The following is a 20,570-nucleotide window of genomic DNA, read 5'->3' on the forward strand; positions in this document are numbered from 1 at the left end:
TCCCAATAAAACTCTTACCATTGTTATAATTGATGAAAAGGGATCATGAGACACGAACCTCAGCAATGAGGAGTAACGCAGAGAGAGAGAGATAAACTGTCAATAATTTTCAATTAGGTATAGGTAATAATTGAAAATTTTACTCTGAATGACACTTTTGTTAATTTATTACAAGATTTTGATAATCGATTAGTGTTTCCGTATTTTAATCCTTGTAATTTTTTTTGTCTACTTAACTAACTTTTTAGGGGTTTATAACATGATAGTTGTGGCAACATTTAAAAAAAGAAAGTGAAGTGAAAGAAATGAATTTACGAGAATAGGTCGCAAGTTGCATAGATTTTGGTTGATTTCCTTTTCACTTTACTTTAGTATTTTCTATTATATCTAATAAACTAACGTTTATTTGTGTTTCTGCTTGCGTTTTGATTCATCGGACTTGGCAAAGTACCACATACTACGGGATAAGTACGAGAGTGAACAGCATCTTATTGATTTTCTTTCCTCGCATATGCTTTCAACCAACGCGAGCTGAAGTTCGTATTACGTGTGACGGGTCTATGATCTTATTAAAGATTTAACTCTTTCGATACTCAAAAGTTAACTTCAGTGAAATTTTCCCTTAATTGGTGAAAACTATTCAGTAAAAATGATGGCCAATCCACTCGATGCCGTAAACGCAAATCAACCTACGCAAAATGGTAGTAAGGTTCAACCATGCAATAATGAATCTAAGACTAATTTAATAGTCAACTATTTGCCTCAAACTATGACCCAGGAGGAGATACGATCGTTATTTTCCAGCGTGGGTGAAGTCGAGAGTTGCAAGTTAATAAGGGACAAGGTGACGGTCTTTCCAGACCACATCCTCAACGGCCAGAGCTTGGGGTACGCTTTTGTGAACTATCATAAGACAGAGGACGCGGAAAAGGCAGTGAACACACTTAATGGCCTCCGATTACAGAATAAAATCATTAAAGTATCTTACGCCCGTCCCAGCTCTGACGCTATCAAAGGCGCCAATCTCTACGTATCCGGCCTCCCGAAGCACATGACACAGCAAGATCTGGAGAAACTGTTCAGTCCGTATGGCTCAATAATCAGTTCGCGCATCTTACATGAGAATATGAATGTTGGGCACCTCCTGCAAGGCGGGATGGAAGAACAAGGACTTCAAGGGCCGTCCAGAGGTGTGGCTTTCATTCGATATGACCAGAGGATTGAGGCGGAGACAGCAATACGTGAGTTGAACGGCACAATACCTCCGGGCGGCACAGGACCTATGACTGTTAAGTGTGCAAATAATCCAAGCAACCAAAACAAGGCTCTTCCGTCACTAGCAACCTACTTGGCAGCTCCACCTACCGTCCGACGGTTCCTAGGGCCTGCTGGTAAGGCGCTTCTTGCTATAAATAAGGGTCTCCAGAGATACTCTCCATTGGCGGATCCCATGGTACAAGGTGCTGCCCTTGGTGGCTCAGGTTGGTGTATCTTTGTTTACAATATCGGGGCTGACACCGAAGAGAGTGTTCTTTGGCAACTCTTCGGCCCATTTGGAGCCGTCCAGAGTGTTAAAATAATAAGGGATCCCACCACTAATAAATGCAAAGGCTACGGCTTTGTTACCATGACAAATTATGATGAGGCTGTCGTAGCTATTCAATCATTGAATGGCTACCAACTCAATGGACAAGTGCTGCAAGTCAGCTTCAAAACTAATAAGAGTAAATCCTAAACTCTGAAAGATTCTAGTCAATCAATTGTAGTTAATGCAAAATGTTGATCATTACTCAGTCATGGTTTGGCATCGGATTGAATAATCATCGCGTTGATAGGGTATAGTGATGCTAATCATGACATGACACCAATTTTTACCCAGTGTTCATAATTAAAGTACAAACCATTTCATCACAGATAAAGTAACATTGCAACAAAACTAAAGGTATTATTTAAATGAGCCATAATACAAAACAAATATAAAATTCAATTGAGTTTTTTGTTTCATAACTTTCGTCTTCATGTCTACAGTAATAAGCTAGATGTACTCGGACATTTTAATTGTAAGTCCATTTAAATAAAATGGCTATTTCATAAATGGGTGTGTAAATTTAATATTTTGTACAAAATAATGCAGTTGAATGGTCATGTGTGCCAGCATTTATAATATTAACAACATAAAAAGGTGTCAATATTAGTCTCATACTAATAATAATCCATGTTAATGTCCTGTAAAATTAAACATAGGTAAACAAATATTAAATAGTTTAAAAATAAGATCGTATTTTGTACTAATAAGTAATAACTATTTGGTACAGGCGACTTAAAAATTCAGATAATTACTTAATTAAAAAAATGTTATGTGAACCATTCAGTAATTTAATAAAGTATAATCCGAGATAATAATAATATAATATAGCTAAATGTATTTAACTAATTTGTAATCGTAATGATGTTTACAATTTGTAAGCATTGATTTTGTAATTCAAATACTCTTTAAATATGACATTTACTTACATACATTGACAACATTTTACTATTAAATAGTATTAAGTATATTGCCAATCATATAATCATAGAAAATAGAATTGAAAGTGGATCATTTCTTTCTGTTACACAAAATTATTAATAAATAAATTTTGTCCCTTTAAAATACTGATGATAGATCATTATCATGGAATAAAATATATTTTATTTATTTTTACAATGACTTTCAGTGCAATATTAAAATTTTACTATAAGTAAAAAATATAAAAAGATATATTAAAAAACAGTGCAATTAATTCATCTATTTATTCATGGAAAATAGTATTTCAGAAATAATATATATGTTATATCAATATATTTTCTAAATGTACACCGAATGTGTTTGTAGTCTACCAAAGATGTCGAAAATATGACTGATTTACTTAATCACTAGTAAATTTTCATAATTACATATAACTTCCATAGTAACCTCTACATAATTTAAAAATTAAAAAATACAATAAGGATCTATCATTATTAATTAACGACTAGTAATGATAAACAGGAGCTTGACTCATGCACAAAATCATAATTAAGGTTTATATGAAAATTATTTATCTTAGAGCCATGTAATATAATATTCTTTGTAATTTAAAGTAAAATTACATTTTTTTTTACAAAAATAACCATCAATGGTTAGAATAATATTTGACAAAGCAATTTGACTATGGAAAATTCATCAAAATATTCAAATCAAAATCATTAAGTTTAAGGACCATGACGTAAAGTTTTTATTGATCAACATTTTATAAAATAAAAAAAAAGTTTTGTAATCCTAATATGACGCACTCTATTGGCGGTTACATTAAATTTTGTAAGTTTGTGTTAGAAGTCAAGTTAAAAAAATATTAGGAGGAGAACATCTCGAATTTTTGCTTGAAGCAATTATCTGTTAATCCTTCTAATTTGGGATGGCTTGTAGATATTAGCAATCTCTGTATTGAAAACAGCTATTTCTAATGTTTATTAGTACATCTTAAAGCTTTTGTAGTATATTGATGCAGAGCATAAAGGTCTACACACATTTTTCACAGATTCAATGCTGACTCCACCTGACTCGACTCACAGTAAAGTATTTAAATGTGAGCTTTATATTGTGTCCCTTACAGTGGAATTTTCAATATTGAAGTCCATAACTAAAGTGGACCATTCGTGGTCCACGCGTCGTACATTTCTGTATCACAACTGTAATGGACATGGTAGCTCATATTTCCTTAATTTACTGTAAGTTGAATCAGAGTGGAGTCTGCATCGAGTCTGTGTAATGTGCGAAGATGTTGAGTCAGTAAATGACTGATGAAATGCAAAATTGTCATGCGAATATTTATTATGTATATTTAACTATTTGACTTTGATGATATTGTCTCTCTAATTCATTTTGATTGTATAATCACTATTTATTACTACATTTAAGTAATGTATAATTAATAATTTATTATCGTATTAGTGAATAGTACTATTATAGATTTCTTTTGATGTTATAATAATTAATATATTGTATTAGTGTAAGTTCAAAATTAGTTCGGTATACAATCTGTATGTAACACAACCGATATGCTAGGTCCCCATGTGCATACATGCACGTTGGTTGGAAGTTTATTCAAGCTTTGAGTTTGTGGATGCAAAATGCAACATCAAGCATTGCGATTTTCTATAACATGTAGTTAGCTCATCGAGAATGTATTTGCTTGGGGACTCAGCTTTAAACCTTTCCTTAGAGGATTTCTCTAAGCCTTACTCATTTATATTTAACACTAACTATTCATGTTTAGTAGTTGTTCTACATAGCTAAATTATTTCTAGATAAAATGATAAACGCATATCATTGAAACGAACTCTTGAGGTCTGGAACTCTCATAATAAATGAATGGGGCTTGTATAATGCATTTCGTATTAAGTATGTAATTTTTAAAGGTTAGCACACATCAATCATTTTGCTCTATGCTGATTCGTTGATCTCAATATGTCTGGGAACAGTGTACTGATCACATGAGTAGAATCATACTTACTGGTGAATCTATTATGCAAGGCATAAACTAGCAGGTGGTAATATAGCTGATGTGTGCACTTTAAAATATTATACTGATAAGGATAAATGTTTCATTAAGATAAAATAATAATTATTTATTTAAAGTACTTAACTTCATTGAACTAGTCAGTTATAATTTGCGCAACGTTAAATCTTTAAGTACCTTAAGTATTTAAATTTAAAAAAAAGAACTGTGTTCTGTATTTTAAACGTAGTTTAGGATTTGGTTTAAAATTATGTTGGTGTGGTGTTTTAACATAAGTTAAAAAATCTACGAACACACAAAAAAAATGCCGGGTACACACTATAGCGACTTTGGTAGACAGCGACTCGCTGGCGATGTGTGTGGACGTAGAAATAACGGCGATTGAGATGTCGCTGACAATACAGCAATTGAATCGCTCCAAATCTGAAAAGTCATCTATTTCTCTTTTTTTTCATTGTTTTCATATATGCAAACAACTGCTAACGCTAACAACACCTCGCCTATCGTCGGACATTACCTTATTAGAGCTCAGGCAAAACAGACAGGTGTTTACCGCGAAGCAAAGACTGATAGATCGCTATTGTGTGGACACTAGGGTTAAATCGCTATCAAGTCGCTGTCGATCAAAGTCGCTGCGTGTATCTAGAGCTTAACAGTAACATATTATGGTGTGTACATAACTAGTCACAGATATACATATAAAATGATATATGTATCTCGCAATAGTATATGTTCGTTATATTTTGGGCGGTAGTTTCAAACAAACTGGTACTATAATTTTGTTTTTACAAATTATTCATAAACCCACTTTATTTAAATAAAATTCTAACACTGATACTGACATACAACGCACAGTTATACAGGTGCGTAGAGCGCATGAGCGGAGTAAGTTACCCAAAAACTCTAAACTCTTATCGAATTAATTCATTATAAGAAATGTAAATAACAATTAAGTACCTACTATGTAAGTGTCATTAATTAATTTTAACACGATTATAAATCAAATCTCTTAAAGTTTGATTCCCAGTTTTACTTTTAGTTTTTTAACAACAGACAACTTATCAAAACTGGAAGGTAGGTCCTTACTTAATAGGATCTTTATTGTTAAATAATATATTATTTACCAACTTAATTTTCGGTTTAATTTTTATTTAAATCAAATAACTCACTATGTTGATTGCATAATTTATTATTACTTATAATATTGCGGATATATATCCGCAAAAATAATATTAAATTTTAAAACGGCGTGCTTTAAAAAATAAAAAAATTATCGCCCAAAATATGTAGAGCAACGAATTCAAAATAAGATAGCATAGTTTAATGTTGTGTTGTCCCTGACTTGAAATCTACATGCTTTCAATTGAATGATCCAGCACAGTTAACAGAAAGTTCACGCCAATGTTTTCGCAGTCATCGACATTCCTACTGAACTAGTGGCCATTTTTGTGAAAGTGGCGACCATTTCTGTGAAAATGGCCACGTTTTTAGTGGCGAACGCGTTGCAAACACACCTGTCCTATTTATTGTTTTGTTCTTAGTTTTTGTGCTATTTATTTGTGTTTAGTATAATATCAGTTTACGACTAACATTATTCAATTTTAAGTGTTTATTTATCATTAACATTTATTTAGCTTTTGTTTAATTTTTTTTCTGGGCAGGTTTGGGTATTGTAAGGTTTGGCCTAGGACGTAGGTAGAATTGTAAGACAGAGTACAAAAACGCCGACAAAATGTTTTGAATGTTTGGCTTACATACATTAATCTTGAAAATGTCAACGAATGTAATCTGAGTAGGGCATAATGATATAGACATTAAATATCGACATTAGCAATAATGTACTAAAATAATCTTTCATTTAAAACCTCCGTATCTCAAGATTTAGACAAGGCTACATTTTTTTAGGTGCATAGCAAGTTTTAACTTAGATTTACACTAAGCTACGATAACTCAACAAGTAAAAAATATATTCATAACCGAACCGAGCCTCACGCAATTTCAGTTCAACTTTTTACGAGAAATCGATATTCATTTTACACAGCCTGAATCATATTCATCACCATTCAAAAATTTAATGGGCAATCGATGAGTGACTACCTACATGCCTATCTACAATTGCGGTAGTTCTACGACTACAGGTCGAACTAGCTGCCGAATAAGTAATTAGGTACCTAAATAGAGGTAGATCATTTTATATAATTTAAATTGTACCAGGGAATCACCCTCAAAATATTCTGTTGAAAGATATCTACTTAATTGGTTTCCTGCGCGGTTTTGGTGATTTTATCGATTGATCTCGCACGTCTTCGCTCTTAGATTGTGCGTACTGTGAATGTACGAGTGTATCATTAGCACAGTTTTTATAATTACTAACACTACCTACAGAGCTAACTTTTTAATAATATTAATTTAGGCAAACGTGCCTATAATATATACTTAGTTGCAGTGGCGTGCACAGGATTTTAAGCCAGGGTATGCATTTGGGTATGCACTTATTTTCCGGCAGGTTTTAATGAAAAATAAGCATTGATTTATTACAACGAGGGTAAGCAGTGCGTTAATGGCTCTATCAGCTGCACGCCACTGCTTAGTTGCTTATAATATACTTACATCCAGGTAGTTGAGGTAGTTGCACAAAGAAAAGGCCTGGCCCTACACAATACAGGTTAACCTTTATCGTGGGTTTGTTAACCTAAAAATTAAGCCGATTGAACCCCTTATACAGGTTAACCCTTCGGCCCCTGCTTTCGACTCATCAACAACGACCACCAGTCTAAACCCTAGAAATAGCTATGCACAGAGGTGCCCTTCATAACGACGCGACGACAAGGTATAAAGTCGATTTTTCGAAATTCCCACGGGATTAGACAACAAAGAGGTTTTTTGTCGAGCGAAGCCGAGGGCGGTCGTTAGTTAATACCTACTGGCTAGTACTAGGTATGGCGGATTATTATTAAAAGCAATGCGCTGGTAGAAACACGTGCGATGGCCTAGAATTTGCTTATGCACTTATGTCTTGCTCTTGAATTTATGTAAGTAGGTACCTACTTATTCTTATAATTTTTAGGGTTCCGTACCTCAAAAGGAAAACGGAACTCTTATAGGATCACTTCGTTGTGTGTGACTGTGACTCTCTGTCTGTCAAGAAACCTAGAGGGTACATCCGTTGACCTAGAATCATGAAATTTGGCAAGTAGGTAGCTCTCGTAAGAGGAAAAATTTCGAAAAACGTGAGTTCGTGGCTACATCACGAAAAAAATTAAAATGTGTTCATGAACAATTAGTAGGTAACTAGTTCTAGATATTTTCAACTTTAAAAGTAAGATTACTGTATGTAGATACCAAGTGGGGTATCATATGAAAGGGCTTTCTTTACCTGTCCATTCTAAAACGGATTTTTATTTATTTTTATGTTAAACAGTGTTGATTTATCGTACAAAATGTCGAAAAATACGACTGTAGTACGGAACCCTCAGTGCGGAAATCTGACCCGCACTTGGTCGGTTTTTTTATTCAGATACAAGTTAGGCCTTGTCTGCAATCGCTGGTGGTAAGTGATGATGCATTCTAAGATGGAAGCGGGTAAAACGTAGTGATTATATTATTCTCTTTGGGAGCGGGCTAACCTGTGGCAGTTTTTATTAAACCTAGATTACGTCGCGTAGACAGGTAAGTACCAAGCCATTTCTGGCCCAGCTGAGCACGGGTCTCCTTTCAGAATACGAAGGGTTTAGAATTCAGTCCACCACGTTGGTCAATTGTGCGGATTTTCTACCGTACATGTAGGTACCTATTTGATTGTAAATATAAGTCAAATAGGAAAGTGAATTTAAAGTATGTTCCTTGAACCATTTTTACTGGGGACAAGTGTTGCGAAGGGTGAACGTAGCCGTCCGCGTCACCCCAATTTAAGGTCAATGAACCCAGCCTATGCTGCAATAGATAGAGGGTTGTCCAAATTATTGTGGATTTGAGTTTTTTGACCCACCCGCGACTCCGTTTTAATGAAAAGTAGGTCACATTTTTATAAAAATATTTTAAGTAAGTAACTATGTAAGGTACCTGTGTAGTGTGTACCTTGTGCAGTAATAGTGCGAAACAAAAAATAGCTAGGTAGGTAAATACTAATCATCATGATCAACCCATTACGGGCCTTGCCTGCCTTCTACTAAGCAGAACAGGGAGAGGTTTGACTATAGTATGTGAGTATGGCACACTTTTGAGAACATGGAGAACTCTCAGGCATGCATATAACTACCTACCTACCCTGTCGGTAAATATTAGGTTTTTTAGGGTAATAAGTAATTATTAGGTATTTCTCTTCTGTAAAAGAGCCCAATGAGTACATACAATGACCACCCCCCCAGATTTTAAATCAGCGATAGTGGTTCATTGTTAAGTTTTAAGCCATAGAAGATAGGGATTGTCAATGGTAGGCTGCGAGATTTTTATTCTTTGTTTTATAAATTGAAAAAAATGTATAGGTACTATCGCTATGGCATAACCTTTTTGTTGACACTGACAATGACAGCTGTGCCGTCACGTCACTTGTCGAGTCAAGTGTCAATTTGACTGTGATTTGATTTTAGATGTGTAGGGCGATTGTCTAAAACCTGCATCAATCATTATTACAATCTCAATTGTTCTGATTGGCTGAATTTGTGCGATTCTTGTTGCAACAATGCATTGTGGCCAATAGTGAGCGAGCATTAACCAATCAGAGATGATTGCGATCGTGACATTGTAGCTGTCAAACAACCGCGGTAGGGCCACAGTTTGTTGTGTTTCAAAAATGTTTCTAAATTTCTAATTAATTTCTGGAGAAAATAAACAATAGTTCTGTGTTTAGGATACGACATGTTTAAAGGATAATATCTGCTTCAATATTTATACTTATTAATTTGCCTTAAGTATAAAGGCTATAAAAGTATTTCTTCATCATAAGTGTTACTAATTGATCAATTTGTGAAGATGGAATCTTTATCGAAACAAGAGTTAATTTCTACGATAACTAAACAAGCTGATCAAATTAAGCGCTACGAAGGACGTTTACGAGGTAAAACAGTAATCGATGTACTAATTACATTAATTTGAATACGAAATATTTCATACCATATTGCGTATGATCGCAACCGAACGAACTCTTTCTAATTCTGGATAAAACGTAGTGATTATAATATACTCTTTGATTCTGGACGTAGCTCAGACTCAAGGAGACTTATCAGACGCGTATACCCGAAAGGGACAAAACAACAAAACATACATACATATGAAAGGTTATGTTTCATAATTTGCATTCGCTACAACTTTTACAACTGATCACACAGCAATGCACCATAAATGGCTTCTACAAAGCCTTCAATACTAAATTTAAAACAGAAAACTAAATACTATGTATTCTAATTTCTATCTTCTATAATATAAAAATGAATCACTAAATGTGTTGCTCATCGCAAATCTCGAGAACAGCTGAAACTGATTTCGCTAATTCTTTTTTTATAATATTCCTTTAAGTACGAGGGTGGTTCTTACTGAGAGAAAAAAATTAAAAATTTGAATCGACTGTTAGGTGGAACGAAGTTCGCCAGGACAGCTAGTATATAAATAAATAATAATATCACAGAGGTTTTTCCACACAGAGGACAAAAAAAAACTAAACTGTGTTTTTATCTTTATCACTCTTCAGAGGGTTTCTATATACCTAGCTTGCTCTAATAAGGTATTATTATTTGATGCCAAGTCTCCTTGATTCTTAGTCTGAGGGACGTAGGTAGTTCTCTTTCAAGGATCGCCATAGAACACAATCTAGTGCTGCATGTATTCAGGGGCTTCCAGCGACTAACTTAAGGTCGTCCGTCTACCCATTCTATATAACTAGATGATGCCTGCGACTTCGTTCGCGTGGATTTAGGTTTTAAAAATCTCATGGGAACTCTTTGATTTTCCGGGATAAAAAGTAGCCTATGTTCTTCCACGGGATGCAAGCTATCTCTGTACAGAATTTTGTCAAAATCGTTGAACAGTTGGGCCGTGTAAGGCTAGCAGACAGACAGACACACTTTCACATTTAAAATATTAGTAAGCAAATATGGATGGGAATCACTCATGATAGTTTAAATGCTAAAATTTTATTTATTTGTGCTTTTTTCAGATGTTGTCGCAGCATATAAAGGCCTGGTCAAAGAGAAAGAAGCTTTAGAAATCAGTTTGAAGGCTTTAAATAAAACTGAAACATCTGAAGATGGTAGGTTAACTTGTATTATAGCAGAATATTGCTTCTTCTTTGTATATTGCATATCAAAAATATTTGAAAAGAGCAACCGCCGAGTTTCTTGCTGGTTCTTCTCGGTAGGAAAGGCTGCCGAACCAGTGGTAGATGCATCCGACGATTCAAAAGTACTTGTGAAAGTTTTTTTTTATTCAGATACAAGTTAGCCCTCGACTGTAATCTCACTTGATGGTAGGTGATGATGCAGTCTAAGATGATAGCGGGCTAACCTGGAAGGGGTATGGCAGTTTTTATTAAACCTGTAAAGCCGTGCCGCCAAGCGATTTAGCGTTCCGGTACGATGCCGTGTAGAAACCAAAGGGGTATGAGTTTAATAAAGTTAGCTCGCTTCTATCTTAGACTGCATTGTCACTTACCACCAGGTGAGATTGCGGTCATGGGCTAACTTGTATCTGAATACGGCGGCACGGCTTTGCCAGTAGGGCGGTAACTAGCCACGGCCGAAGTCTCCCACCAGAAAAACTACCTCCAACTATATCCATTATACCCAGTATAAAATCTACCACCATGCACTGGTTTAAAAACACTTTCATATGGATGCATAATAAGTAAAAAACAGTTATTTCAAAAATTACTTTAATAGAAAATAGAGCAATACAGACCAATATACAGAATTTGTCAGAGAAAGTTAATATAAAATGATGTTATGGAAATTATAATGTATTCAATAAGAAAGTAATTTTGTGAGTAAGTTAATGAGTTCAGATTGAACACATTGATATTGAATTTACATTTTAATGACATTCTTTAAAATTACATAACTGGTTTTTAAAAGTGCATTTGTATATACTATAGACACTCAGGCAGTGGTCCGACCGCCGGCGAGAAAACGACTAACTATCGGCGATTTTCTCTCAATAAACGCACAATGAATGTACATTCCGTGTAAACGAAAGAGATGCATATATCAAAAGTTGCTCTCTGACTGTTCACACTGCAGGCGACGACTCGCTTTACTAGTTTTGTCGCTGAGCGACGAGCTTTCAAAAATTAATTCGCACAGCGATATTCGTTCAGCGATGCTCGCTCGCTTGAACACGTGTAACGCGCCCGCAGGTTTGCACAGGACTGAGCGACCGCGGGCGAATCGCTCGTCGCATTTGCACACTCGCTTATAGCCCGGCGACAAAACTATCGAAACTACACACTCGTTTCCCGCAGATCGCCAACTCGTTTAAGTTTCTAGTTCTACTCGTTTCTCGTTCATCGTCGGCGGTCGGACCACTGCCTCTAAAGCTCATCAAGTACTATGAAAGTTGTGACTATTATTCTCTTCTTCCTGACCTAATCCCACGCTACGTCGGGTCGGCACAACATGTCTTCTTCTTCCACTCACTTCTGTCATCCGTCAATGTATTACCCACCCCTTTCACACACGTCTCCTCTTTCACGCAATCCATCCACCTTTTCGTTAGTCGTCTTCTCCTCTTCTTTCCTTCTACATGCATATTTAACATTCTTCTAGTGACATATGGCTTTCTTCCCTCCGTATTATATGCCCACTAGCGGCACTAGCTGACGCCCGCGACTTCCTCTGCGTGGATTTAGGTTTTTAACAATCCCGTGAGAACTCATTGGTTTTTCGGGATAAAAAAGTAGGCTATGTAACTCTCCAGGTCTTTGACTGTACTCATGCAAAAAGTCACGTAAATCCGTTGCTCCGTTGCGACGTGCTTGAAGGACAAACCAACAAACAAACATACTTTCACATTTATAATAAGGGTAATGATTTTAAAAATACTAACCTAGAAATGTATAATGTATACTTCCTTCATTTTTTTTTATTCCAGCCTCTCAAGATTCAGTAGCGGCCCTCACGCTGTCGCTGTCGACTTTGTCAGAGGAAAAGGCACGTATGGAAGAAGCTTTTCAAGCTGACAAGAAAGTTACAAGAGAGAAGGTGACCATAATTTTTGCAGTAATCAGTAGACCTTTAGTAGAATTTTTCTGTAAATAAAAATATTTTTAAAAACCGACTTCTAAAGCCACTACTTTAAAAATTAAAAACATTACCCTTCTTCTGGTACATAGGAGTGTCACATTTTTCAATTGTTTTTGAATTAATAAAATATATGGGTAGAAAAGCTTCTCTACAATAACTTAGTCAGGAGTATCATGGAATATGGTTCAGTCGTCTGGAGACCTCACCATGCAACACATATTTTGAGACTTGAACGCATCCAAATAAGATTCCTTTGGCACCTAGCTGCCAGTGTTGAAAAAGCTAGTAGAAATTTTGCATATAAAGAAAGATTGTCTTATTTCCAAATGTATTCGTTAGAAAAACGTAGGGAACTTTTAGATCTGCAATTCTTGTATAAAATTTTTAATGCTAAGATCGACTGTCCTCAACTATTGAGCAGCTTTAAATTTAAGGTTCCTGTCCATTATCCACGTAAACCCATTACACCACTTTGTTCACCATTGCGTAGAACTGTCCTTGGCGCCAATTCTCCTGTCTCAAGATTATGTAAATCTCTTAACCACCACAGCTCTGTCATTGACATTAATTCTGACTCTTTGTATAGGTTTCGGGAAAAGATCTTTGCATATTGGAAGTCTTGAGTAGGAAGTATTATCTGTAATCTTATTGATGTTTATATTTTTATTTTGTCATGTTGTATTTTTAGTTTGTTGACTACATTTAGTAAGTAATATTTTCAGAATTAAGTTTTTTTTAAAATGTATTAGTGTAAGTAGCCATTAGTTAATTTAATAAATAAAATAAAAAATAACATAATTAAGTACGTACATTATAATTTACGTACCTACATTTGCTTTAACGGTGAAGGAAAACATCGTGAGGAAACCTGCATGCCTGAGAGTTTGCCATAATGTTCTCAAAGACGTGTGAAGTCTGCCAATCCGCACTTGGAAAGGGTGGTGGACTATGGCCAAAACCCTTCTCACTCTGAGAGGAGACCCGTGCTCTGTAGTGAGCTGGCGATGGGCGATCATGATGATGATTATAATTCATACAATATTTTCCAGTATGAATCTATCTTGGCACAAATGCGTGAGGAGACCAAGACTCTAGTACAACAGCATCTAGCGGAAGTGGGAAACCTCAAGGCCAAGATATCCTACGAGATACAGGAGCGAGAGAGAGAGAGGGCCGATCACGCTGCTATGTTGAAGTGAGATGCGTATATTTGTGACTTCTTTTTACTGACATGCTTGTTTTGAAGTGAAGCTTCTATAGCGACGTTACACGCTTGTCCGTCTGGGAGAAAATCTAAATATATAAAAGGAAAAGGTGACTGACTGACTGACTGATTTATCAACGCACAGCTCAAACTACTGGTCAGATCGGGCTGAAATTTGGCATGCAGATAACTATTAGGTAAGGCGTAGGCATCCGCTAAGAAAGGATTTTTGAAAATTCAACTCCTAAGGGTGTGACCCTTAGGGGGTATAGGGGTTTGAAATTTGTGTAGTCCACGCGGACGAAGTCGCAAGCATAAGCTAGTTTCATATAATATTATTCATTTTCCAGAGAATTACACATAAAGTTGAATTCAGAAAGGAAGAGCAAGGAAAAGCTGGAAGACAAAGCAGTACACAGTAGTGACGCTCAAGGTAGATTTTTTCTTAAATTTTCTTCCCTCTCCTTTATTATTTCCTTTAAAAAAACCGGCCAAGTGCGAGTCAGGCTCGCGCAACGAGAGTTCCGTACTGCAGTCGTATTTTTTCGACATTTTTCACGATAATTCAAAAACTAGGATTCATAAAAATAATGTGTGATGTAACCACAAATTCACGCTTTTCAGATTTTTCAAAATCTGCCAAATTTCATGATTCTAGGTCAACGGGAAGTACCCTGTAGGTTTCTTGACAGACCGACAGACAGACAACAAAGTGATCCTATAAGGGTTCCGTTTTTCATTTTGAGGTACGGAACCCTAAAAAGGGTAAAATACCCTATTGAAATTATTTTGCAGCGTCTCAAACGGAATTAGAAAAACGAGTGCGTGATCTCAACAGTTCCCTGGAAGCTTCTCAGAGGAGGTTGCAGAGGGCTGAGGCGAGAACAGTGGAGACTCCCGCCTTACTCGTGCGTCTGCAACAGAAGCTGGCTTTGTTGGAGCAATCGCACTCCATTGCTATACGAGAGGTAGGTTCGAATAAGGCGGCGGTAATCACTTAACACCAGGTGTTAAGTGTATAAGGTTATCAGACAAAAAGTTGGCACATATGAAATGAAATGAAATGAAATGAAAATCTGAAATGAAATGAAAATCTTTTTTATTCGTATAAACTTTTACAAGTGCTTACGAATAGTCGGATGCATCTACCACTGGTTCGGAATGCCTTTCCTGCCGAGAAGAACCAGCAAGAAACTCGGCGGTTGCTCTTTTCAAATATTTATTGAGTATGGATATATTTACAGGAACAAATAAAAGCGAAACGCGCGGAAGAATCAGCTCGAAAAATATGCGCGCGACAAGAGGAGAGAGTGGCTTTACTAGAGGGCAGACTGGCGGAACTGTCGCAGACCATTGGAGAGTACGACCTGAGGCGGCGCCGCGACCAGACGCTCATACAACAATTGCGCGATTCGCTCAACGGACGGCTGATGGACAAGATCGCCAGCAGTAGCAGCAATGGTGAGTGAATTTTGAAGTGTGATGCCTATAAATAAATCCAAGCGTAACAAAGTGTGATGACTATTACAACACGTACAACATGGTAAAGCGAATGAACACTTTACACAAGTGCTGTGTTTGCTACGACAATTAAAACAACACATTCGTGACTGCAATTCGCAACGGACGATGAAATCGTGAATAGTGTCTGTAACAATTGGCGAAGAAATTGACATAGTACAATCCGGATGTTAGCCTCTAGGCTCGACCTTCATGTCTGGGTATTTTCGCACAGATTACCTTGCTTCCCCGCTCCTTCTGTTTTGACATGAGAAGCCGAAACTACGCTGTTATGTAGGCCTTATGGTGTCGTAATACCCATGTACGAGTCAGTTCTGATGGTGCGGTCAATATCTTGCGTAGTTGTTTCTTGCCTATTTTGGAATCGTGAACTAAAAATAAATAAATTGATATAGTTTTACCAGTAAAACTTCATATAATTCAAGTAATTTTAAAGTTATTAAGACTTAAAAATAACATTTATTTTCACCAGTAAAATGCCCATTTAAAAAATAAGCAATTCTTATTTAATTTCAGAAGATGCCCAAAAAAGTGAGACAGACAACGAAAAGCTAGCTGACAGCGAATACCTACACACACTCATAGACAAAATACATATTCTAAAGAAAGAGTTAATCGCCGAAAATGACAAACTCGGCAACCCCATAGACATATCAACAGTTTTCAAACTAGACGGTTATGAAAACGTACATTCGAAATGTAGACAGGAGTTGGAGAACTTGAGGATAGAGTTTGAAAGTTATAAAGTACAAAATGCGAGAGTGAGGGAGAGTGGGGCGGAGGTGGAGAGTGAGATGGGAGATCTGAAGAGCGAGATAGCGATGCTGAAGGAGAAAATGGAGACTTACGTGCTTCTTTTGGAGGAGGAGAAACAGGATAAGGCAGACTCCTTGAGACTCCATGAAGAGGTGAGTTATTTTATTTACTAGCTGTGTTCTTAGATTTCCGTGGTAAAACAAAAACAATCCTTCACAGTAAGTATAGTCCGCGACATGTTGAGATGGCAATCGGGGCATGAGGCGGAGGGACGCATACCCGCACGTCACCCACGCTCGCCCGCAGTAGGTTTGTGCGTGGGCTGTGCGGGTTTGCGGGGCGTTACCTCCCCTATTGCCATTTCAACCTGTCGTACTATATCTACCACAAAACATGAAAATACTTCTAAAAGTTTTATAATACATTCGCTTGTGAAGTGTCTCTTACTTCACTAAACTATAAAGTATACTTTTACCTCCCTTGTGCATTAGTAATAATACCTCACACTAGCTTTCAAAACTAGAAATGTGGAAAGCGGAAATATTCTTTTTGGAATCAAAAAGAAGAATATTCAAATTTGGATTCAAAAAGAACAATAATCAAAAACAAAATTCCAAAATTGTTTGACCAGTTTTTAAAATTTGTATTGCAGAAACTGAAAATCGAAAAGGAGTACCACAAAGAGATAGTATCGGATCTGAAGACTCGGATACTGAGCTTGGAGAAGCAGGTGCAGACTCAGCGAGACAGATACGCGACTCTGCTGGAAGAGACTGACAACTATATCCGGGCCAGGAACGACCGTTCCCGGAAACTCAGCACTGAAGACGGCCGAACAGAAGGCCACGGGATGTTGAACGTGAGTAAACTGATCTTGTACTGCGCAGTGGATGATGTATCGATCTTGTACGGGAGGAGATAGTGCAGGCCCGTCCGTAACTAGGAAGATCTTCCTCTGGATGGTTGTCATGTATCTTGGATCATAGTCTTTCGTGGTAAAATACTTCGTTAGCGCGATTCAGTCTTCATAGTGAGAGATTAAAGATACTTGTGGCGCCATCTAGTTACATGGTTGTGAGTTAGCACATTTCCAGCTTGCTGTATGATCTTATTTTTGAGTCTTTATGAGTTAGGGAAGCGTCATCTAATGTCAAATATGTGACGACCGCCACATTTTGTCGCCAAACATTACAGCTGTTTCGAGAGTATTTGTAAAATGAAAATGAAAAATGAAAATGAAAATCTTTTTTATTCGTATATACTTTTACAAGTGCTTACGAATAGTCGGATGCATCTACCACTGGTTCGGAATGCCTTTCCTGCCGAGAAGAACCAGCAAGAAACTCGGCGGTTGCTCTTTTCAAATATCTCTGATATGATACTGAGCTTGGAGAAGTAAGTGCAGACTCAGCGAGACAGATACGCGACTCTGCTGGAAGAGACGGACAACTATATCCGCGCCAGAAACGATCGTTCCCGGAAACTCAGCATTGAAGACGGCCGGTCCATGGGATGTTGAACGTGAGTAAACTCGCCGATCTTGTACCTGCGTAGTGGGCGACGTATCGATCTTGTACGGGAACAGGTAATGTAGGCTCAAGCTTAGCAACTTGTGTATAAAGTCTAAAATAAAACTTCGTGAGCACGGTACAGGCCTCATAGTGGTTGACTGAAGATGTCTGTGGTGCCATCTAGTGACATCGTTGTAAGTTACTACAGAACAAATACGCTTAGAAATAAGATCCCATTGGCACTCTTAGGTACATCATCATCATGATCAACCCATCGCCGGCTCACTACAAAGCACGGGTCTCAGAGTGAGAAGGGTTTGGTCATAGTCTACCAAACTGGCCATGTGCGGATTGGTAGACTTCACACACCTTTGAGAACATTATGGAGAACTCATAGGCATGCAGGTTTCCTCACGATGTTTTCCTTCACCGTTAAAGCAAGTGATATATTATAATTACTTAAAACGCACATAACTCCGAAAAGTTAGAGGTGCGTGTCCAGGATCGAACCCCCGACCTCCAATTAGAAGGCGGATGTCCTAACCACTAGGCTATCACAGCTACAGCTCTTAGGTACGGAACCCTAAAAAGTAAAAAAAAAAAAATGTATTTATTTTTCAGGACGGGTCAGCTCCGCCGCATATGCTACACTATGCGCACGAGTTGGCCAGAAAAGATCTGGACATCACACAGCTCAGACGAGAAAAGCACATTCTAGAAGGACACTACAGGTAAACTATTTTATTTTTCAACCAACTTCTTTTTAGGGTTTCGTACCCTAAGGGTGCCAATGGGACCCTATTACTAAGCCTCCGCTGTCCGTCTATCCGTTCGTCTGTTTGTCAGCGGGGTGTATCTCGTGAACCGTAACGTTATAGGTAGAGAGTTGAAATTTTCACAGAAATTGTATTTTTCTTGCCGCTATAACAACAAATAATAAAAAATTAGAAAAGAAAATATTTTTAAAATTAAATAAGAAGAAAGTAAATTAAATTATTGTAAAGCTCCATCTATCGACAAGTAGCTGATTGAAGAAGTAAAAGGTTCGAGATGGGTTCGAGTCTCAAAAAATTCAACTTATACCGCTAGATGTCTTCAAAAAACGTGTCGATTCGTTGCCCCGTTGTGGCATGCTTGAAGGACAAACCAACAAACACTTTGTTATAGAACATATCTTTTCATTTCAGAGACTGTCAACGTGAGGCGACGATAGAAAAGGAACGCTTCAAAGAAGTTATAAGAACTCTTAAGGAAGAGATTGACAGGTAACTTACTCATGAGACTTCGCCCGTTAGAATTTAAGTTTTTAAAAATCCCGTGGGAACTCTGAGTTTTTGGGATAAAAAGTAGCCTATATTTATTTTCGAGATGCAAGCTATGTCTCTACTAAACAGATAATACCTGCGACTTCAGTCACGTGGATTTAGGTTTTTCTAAAATTCCGTTATTGATTTTTCGGAATAAAGTACCCCCCCCCCCCCCCCTTGCCTTTCCCCGGGATGCGAGGCTATGTTTGTATTAAATTTTGTCAAAATCAGTATAACTGATGAGCCGTGAAAATCTAGCAGACAGACAGACACACACTTTCGCATTTATAATATTAGTATTGAAGTGGAAGCATGGATAGTTAAAATTTGAAAAAAATTTATTAAAGCGCCATCTATTGACAAGTAGCTGCTGCTGATCAAAGAAGTGAAAGGTTCGAGTCTCAAAAGTTTCAACTCGAACCGCTAGAAGTCTTTACTTACAAGCTTAAGTCGTAGTTTTGTAACTTGCCGTTAGATGCCACTATATTTATAGGGTTAGTTTTCAAAAGTATTATTTCTTGTACATATCTTTTTACTTGTTGAAATGAGCTGAACGGATGAGCCGTGAAAATCTGACGGACAGACACTCTTTCGCATTTATAACTCACGTGTTTAGTCGACGTTAGCCCGATTAGTTTCGAACCCATTCGGGGTCCTTTTTCAAAGAGAGTTAGTTTGCGCACGCGTCGTGGTCAAGACTGCGCGCCGCGCGCGCCGCTGCCCGTACAGTCCGTTGTAAGGGTGGCTGAAGTGGGGGGGGGGGGGATACGGATATGGAATTTTACTTTTTTTTAATTTGATTATTTCTAGATTAAGAAGAATCCAGTCTCGTGAAGGTGCCAATTTGGAATATTTGAAGAACGTGGTGATGGCGTATCTCATGTCTACAGACTATTCGGGAAGAAAACACATGCTCAACGCCATAGCTGCCGTGTTGCACTTCACCAATAACGAGAGGAAAATGGTCTTTAATACGCTGTGAATAAAGATCTTATTGGCTTGAATGTTTCTCTAACAATCGTAGCACTATCAATAAATGATTAAAAGGGAATGGTCTTTAATGTGTTTTAAATAAAGAACATATTCGCATGAACGTTTTCTGTTACATGAAAAACGTGGCGATGTAGTATCACTTCACCCATAACGAGAGGAAAATGGTCTTTAATACGTTGTGAATAAAGATCGTATTAGCTTGAACGTTTTCTCATACAACTGTTGTAATTTAGATTACTAATTAGAAGAAAATGGTCTTTAAAATGCTTTGAATAAAGAACATATTCGCCTGAACGTTTTCTGTTCATGAAAAACGTGGTGATGGCCTATCTCATGACTATTGGCGGTACATAATTTTATAAACTACATATATTTATGTATAATACAAAACATAAGAAATACAAAACGAATCTAGCCTAGTTTATATTGATTCACACATTCCTTTTTGTAAATATTTATTTTAATTAAATTGTTTTACACATTCTCAAATACTGTTTTTCATTCTAAAT

At 37.0% G+C, this 20,570-nt stretch overlaps 1 protein-coding gene, 1 long non-coding RNA gene and 1 pseudogene across 3 annotated transcripts in view; 2 read left to right on the forward strand and 1 right to left on the reverse strand.

Moving 5' to 3' along the window:
* LOC138402681 (uncharacterized) overlaps positions 1 to 20,570 on the reverse strand; it is a 214,344-nt gene that overhangs the window by 88,215 nt on the left and 105,559 nt on the right. The window lies entirely within an intron of this gene.
* On the forward strand, positions 261 to 6,388 carry LOC117984264 (ELAV-like protein 1 pseudogene; annotated as a pseudogene).
* On the forward strand, positions 9,319 to 20,072 carry GCC88 (GRIP and coiled-coil domain containing 88 kDa). 2 transcript variants are annotated; one of them, XM_034970982.2, is made up of 12 exons: positions 9,319 to 9,594; positions 10,690 to 10,782; positions 12,618 to 12,727; positions 13,819 to 13,964; positions 14,324 to 14,406; positions 14,769 to 14,941; positions 15,218 to 15,434; positions 16,011 to 16,402; positions 16,903 to 17,109; positions 18,383 to 18,492; positions 18,949 to 19,026; positions 19,879 to 20,072. In XM_034970982.2, exons 1-12 carry the CDS (start codon positions 9,510 to 9,512, stop codon positions 20,048 to 20,050), a joined length of 1,866 nt encoding a protein of 621 aa, XP_034826873.1. In that variant the 5' UTR covers positions 9,319 to 9,509; the 3' UTR covers positions 20,051 to 20,072. The 2 variants fall into 2 exon arrangements, with proteins under 2 accessions (XP_034826873.1, XP_034826876.1); XM_034970985.2 differs by having other exon boundaries at positions 16,014 to 16,402.

This window comes from Maniola hyperantus, chromosome 8, assembly GCF_902806685.2.
Source record: "Maniola hyperantus chromosome 8, iAphHyp1.2, whole genome shotgun sequence".
In the NCBI taxonomy this organism is placed as follows: Eukaryota; Metazoa; Arthropoda; class Insecta; order Lepidoptera; family Nymphalidae; genus Maniola; species Maniola hyperantus.